The sequence below is a fragment of the Phaethon lepturus genome, unplaced genomic scaffold (genome assembly GCF_000687285.1).
Source record: "Phaethon lepturus isolate BGI_N335 unplaced genomic scaffold, ASM68728v1 scaffold39107, whole genome shotgun sequence".
Lineage (NCBI taxonomy): Eukaryota > Metazoa > Chordata > Aves > Phaethontiformes > Phaethontidae > Phaethon > Phaethon lepturus.
The window spans coordinates 1-5,742 of NW_010553264.1; the positions used below are offsets into that span (position 1 = coordinate 1).

Here is a 5,742-nt window from a genome sequence, read left to right on the forward strand (position 1 = left end):
GGGCGGGCCAGCGGCATCAGGCGGGCCGGGAGACGGCGACCCGCGCCGTTTCCACGAGGGCTTGAGTTATGCTGTACCCACTTGCGCGTGTAACCCCTGGGAGGGGGCTTTTAAGGAAGCGGAAAAGCTGCTGGCAGACAGTGGCCAGCGTGAGGCGCTGAGGGCAGAGAAGTTCTGGACAAGCCTGAGGGGGAAAATCCCGGTACCGGCGTGACTGCAGCCGGCCGTGGACTGAGGCGGACAGGAGAGAGCGCTGCAGGGCTCTGCTCAGCCTCAGACAGCACAAACGCAGTTTCTTCCGCTTCTTCACAGCCAGAGGCACGTTGCGTAAAAGAAATCTCCAATAACTTTAAAAAAACTGGTAATTACAACTTTAGCCTTCTGTCTCCGTAACTACTGGAGACAAGTTTTCGATAGTAAAAGAGCCTAACATAGTTAATAACGGTATGACCAAGTGCCTCTGTAAGATTTAGAAGGACCACAAGCCTTTGGTGATTAACGTCATGAACCGCGCACCATCCGCTTTTAGCTACAGGAATAAATCAGGATTAAGTCGTCAAAATTAGTCTTCTGAACTAAAAGCTGTAAACTGATCCTGAAGGCTGCCAGGATGTTGTTTCCTTAAGGAAAGGGGTGGTCAGGAGCAGAGAGGCGGCCTGCAGCAAGGTTTCTCTCTAAGCAATGCCACTGACCTTACCTGTTGTCTCCTGCACCAACACACTTTAATTTGCAAAGACTAAATCCTGCTTGCCAGATATAAACACACCAAGTAGATTCAGAAGGACAGCTGAGATTTCTTCACGATACATGGAGAGAACCTGAGGATTCAAGCGATTTTTGTAGTAACAAGGTGCGTGCCAATCTAGTTCGTTTGCTTTGTTTTCTGAGAGCAGAGATGGAGCGTGCTGTTATTTCTGTGGCACAAGTAGAAAACACTTTCAGGAATTACAGTGTAAAACAGTCCCGTGCAACTGGTACTGTTCCTATTACAGCAACACGTACCCTTTCTAGGTTAATGGTGTGATTTGAATTAAGTATATCAATTCTCATTTTTATTATCACAGGGACACAAAAACTAATTAAAGATGAGAGCAACAGAAATATACATCAGCTCTCCAAATACTATGGTCAAAAGTTTTGATAACTAACAGCTTTGATTTAGAGAAGGCCTCACAGATGTGACTGATCACTTTTATGGTATGGTTATGTTGTTAGAAAGGGAAAGTTTACAAAGATAATTAAAAAAAAAAAAATCAAATATTCATGACCAGAGTTAGCTGAAGCAAGGAAGTTTGTTGCAATTGTCCTTCCACTTTGTCCACTTCTTTGCATTAATATTTATACTTTCAGAATTTGGCAGGAAGCTTCATCTTCTATGATTCTATGATCTTTTCAGTCCATCTAAAATAACAGAATTATAAGACGTCAGACTTCACATTCTACAAATAAACTGAGTTGGCTTAGTTTCTGGTACCACAAGATGACATTAATACAAACAATCAAAGTATAGTTTACTAAAGAGTGTCCAACAGATTTCAAGTGTTCATGTCCAAGTAATACACTAGAAGTGTGCTTGAAAGAGTACACAGCCAAAAGCTGCTTAAGGGGGGAAAAAAAAAATCAGCAGAATTTCCTTAAAAACTGTTATATGTCATTTGTTCCTTCATATACTAGCTTCTTAAGGTGACAGTACATATCTAATAAGAACTCAAATGGTTTAATTGCACTTAAATACCAGTCGTTTAAGATCTTAAGAATATGTGATGCTATTTAAAAAATTGATACGATTTTTCCCTCACAGCATTTTAACTTATGTTCTTGCCAATTCAGTTAACAGTTTTGTAGGTCTTCTCCACATGCAACTGTATAAAAAACTTTCATACCAATTTGTTTTTCATTAAGGGATTTTTCAGGTATAGTTACAGGCAAAACGTATCCTTATGAAAGGAAGCAGAAGCTTCCAGCACAAGTGATGTACACATTCTCATGTCTATCGTTAGCAAGTCAGATGGCATTTTGTACTTTAAATTTAGATTTAACACCTCTATAAAGCACTTTTTATTCTTCATTCACAACTAGGGAAAATATGACAATATCCATAATGTCATATGGCAAGATCAATGCGAACTGAACCAGCCTGCTAACAGGACTATATCGATCACCATGTTTCTTAACATTTCTGTACTTGGACATCTCCATCAGCAAGGCAGAGCTCATGCTGTTTTCTTGCCTCATGAAAACAAATGCCAAATATAAACAGCAGCATTTGTATAGCTGATTTAGAGGGGATGTTCCCATAACAAAACATGGTAGAACTATACAGTTTGGGTATTTCCAGGACATAACAATGAAGTTTTTAAAGATAATAAGAGTTCTGTTTGTTGGGGAGGGAGGGTTATAGTTTAAGCAACATTTCTGCATAAATCTGATTGTTAATTTAAAGATCAAACATCTAACATAGTTACATGTGTTTTTCTTACCTTGGGGAGTCAATTCCACTGTCTCCTGTAATGCTGTGGTTTTCTGTCCCTTCCCAGTGTTTCCGTCCTGATATCACAGAACATGCATTCTTAAAAAACAGATCTTTTTTTCCCAGAAGGTTTCTTCTTTCTTTGGTTTGTGAGCCCAAAGCACAGCATGCCACTACCTCACCTGTCTCCTGGGTGGAGTTCTGCAAAGTGTCAGCCTCTGAGTCAGTCTCATTGGTGTGGCAGAAATCTGCTACAGCTGAAGCCCCCACCCATTCAGTAAGGCCATTTTCTTCTTCCTTTCTGTGAATTGTCAGAAGAACCTGACTGCACAAACTACTTAGTTCTGTGAAACCTGTTTTTGGATGCTCTTTTGAGCCATCTACTGATTCTGCAAAACCAGCACCTTCCTTATACCCATCCTGTCCAGAGTCACACTTATTTACAGTTGGGTTGTACTGGGTGAGATAAGTATTAACCTTACAGTTTTTTAGGGACATAGCTGTCCCCAGCTTTTGCACAGCTTTACTCCAATCTCTTGTATCTGAAAAATCATGGCCAGGAGGCAGGTGAGGTGGTTCACAGCGTTCAAAACTGTCATGCAGATGTAATGAGCTACAGGCATCACCATCATGTACTTTTTGGTACTGAAGGTGGCAGTTCTCAGTAAATCCTTCACTTTCCAGCTTCATTGATCTGGGATGGCTGGCAGAGTCATATTTAAATGTAAGTTCACTCTTTTTATCAGTCTTTTGTCTGTATTTCACACCAGTTTTTTTTACCAGGTTAACATTGGCTGTATAATTTGAAAGACAGACATTTTGAAATTCATTTGCTGTTTGATCTAATAATTTACATACAGTGTCAGCTTTGCATCTGCAATACTCATCTTTCAGATGTAATGAAAATTTTTCTTCTTCTTTGCACACACCATTATCAGCAGTGTAGGAGTGAGCAGATTTTTGAATATCCGCAGGATTCTTTTTTACTGTTCTTCTGTAGCTGTTTTGTTCAGGAATATTACTCTCCAGAAAGTATTTACTTTTATCATCTATTTGCAAAGTACTGCTTTGCAGATAACTAAAGTTTTCACTTAAACTGTCTTTCTTTAGTTGGAGGGAAGACCTGTTATTATGGAGTAGTTTGTTTTGCTTAGCTTTGTAAGCCTGTGTTTCAGTAGCCAGCCGTTCAGTTTCATATTCAAAGGTTTTTGAGGAGTCTAAGGACCATGGCCTTTGTAAAGCCCTTTCTTGCTTTTGAGTCCTGGACTTCAGCTGTCTGTTAATAATACCTTTGTACCCTTTTGCATAAAAGTTGTGTCTCCATGACAGACCCTGAAAAGGGTTCATAATTTGTTTTTTATATATGACATGGGATTCCACTGGTACATCAGACGGCTGTTGGTTTCTGATAGGCAGTGAAAGGTTCTCTTCCAGCTTCTCATTGTGGGATGTTAGCTCATGTACCTGAGATTTCCTGTTGGTTCTGCTAATTTGTTTCTCTTTCTTTGATTTGTTTTTCCTGGTGTGTTTTGCTGTTTTACTTTGTGTCTTTTGAGCACAATCTTTTGAAAGATGGTTTTGCCTGACTGTTGACACTTCAGCCAAGATACCCCTACTGAGATATTTTTTCTGCTCTTCAAACTTCTGCATTAATATTGTGTGCTTAATCAAATTATCAACTGTAAGAGTAGGGTTAATGCGCTTGATGATTTCGTGTTCAATATCACGTGGAATATTATCTAAGTCATCTTCATCCCTGACTGGCCACTCCTTGGGAGGAAATTGTGCTGAATAAGTGGAATACTCCTTCTTACATTTTTCTTTTTTAGAAGCACTTCTCCAGAAAAGGCCAAGGCCAAACCTTTTACATTTCAGTTTCACTTTCACAGATGTCAGGGATTTGATGGTGTCCCAGGAATGGTTTTCAGCAGATGTGGAGATCCCTTGAGTTTGAATTGAAGGCATCAATTCACTGCAGCCTTTCTTACCTCCTCCATTAGGTTCATGGTTCATTAGCTGCTGATGTCTTTGTCCACAGAGCATATTCTGGTCAGGGAAACAATGGCAGGATCTGTAATAGGATACCATAGGAATGTTTTCTTTCATTAGGTCTGCACAGGGCTCGGTGTTTACAACGTAAATGATGGAAGGCAATGAACAGTAACAACTGTCCTCCAACAAGACCCTTCTATTGTCTTCTCTGGCATCATTTGTGATAAAGTACGTGTTGGGAGTCACAATGAAGTATCCTTCTCCTGTATGATATATTTTCCTTTCTTTAATTAGAGAGCCAAGGATCTTATATAAGATACTGTGGGAGGGAACAGCGATGCCTGCAACAAATATATAGATACTTCAAATCAGAAATAAATTTCCAAATAAAATGGGAGCTTGCTGAAAAATAGCTTACATATAATAGATCTGGAAGCAACTGAACATGAAATACCCAATGTACTTAATTTACAGGATTCTGAAAGAAGTTTGAGTAGGGCATACTCAATTTCAACATGAAAGTATCCAGTATCACCTGACAAAAGGCAGGATTTTATTTTTTTTTAATATGTCACCATTCAACTGAGCTTTCAGAGCCAGCAATTGTGCTTGCATCCAGCTGTCCCCCCCACACACCCCTGGGCTCCCTGCAGAACAGGGACAGCCCTACTCTGGAGCAGTGTCCACCCATGGAGGGCAGCGAGGGCTGCCCCAAATCCTGGACTCTGCACAGGTTGCAGCCCTGAGTCAGGGAGAGCCCTCCTGGCCCAGCCAAGTGAGGGCTCTGGTAGGTGCAATTCCACTGGTGTCTTACAGATCAGTAAACCCCTTTTTAACTCTGACAGGGCCATTCCTCACTGATGAGGCAAGGTCACCCCTGAGGAAGAAGGTAAAGGCCAGCTGTGTTTCTGGTTGTCTCTGCAGCATTGCTGTGATGGAGCTTAGGCTGTTCTCTCTGTCTGTTGGGATATGATATTCGTGAGAGAGATCTTCTGCCAGCTACAAGCCAAACAGTGTGTTTCTCTCTTGGCAGGTTATTTAACATCAGCTTTTATCACTCTTGCTTGATGCTTCTGGTATAATTTTGACAAATGACAATTGCTACCAAAGTTTACCTCACTGAGACTGGTCTCAGCTGCTAGTTTCCCCTCCAGTGTCACAGTCCCAGAGTCATTAGTCTAGTGACATCTGATGTACTGCCCCAGGTTTCTGCTGATCTGCCCACAAGAATGAAAACTTCCAGCAAGGTGAAAACATAGCAAGAAATACACTCTTTCCCT

The 5,742-nt window shown here is 40.8% G+C and overlaps 1 protein-coding gene across 1 annotated transcript in view; it reads right to left on the reverse strand.

The window, feature by feature from the left end:
• Nucleotides 1-1,373: 1,373 nt before the first annotated feature.
• STOX1 (storkhead box 1) overlaps nt 1,374-5,742 on the reverse strand; it is a 21,720-nt gene continuing 17,351 nt past the window's right edge. The window contains exons 4-5 of the mRNA XM_010291484.1: nt 2,481-4,803; nt 1,374-1,401 (exon numbers count right to left, since the gene is read on the reverse strand). Coding sequence (XP_010289786.1) covers nt 1,374-1,401; nt 2,481-4,803 — 2,351 coding nt within the window. The remainder of the gene's footprint in view (nt 1,402-2,480; nt 4,804-5,742) is intronic.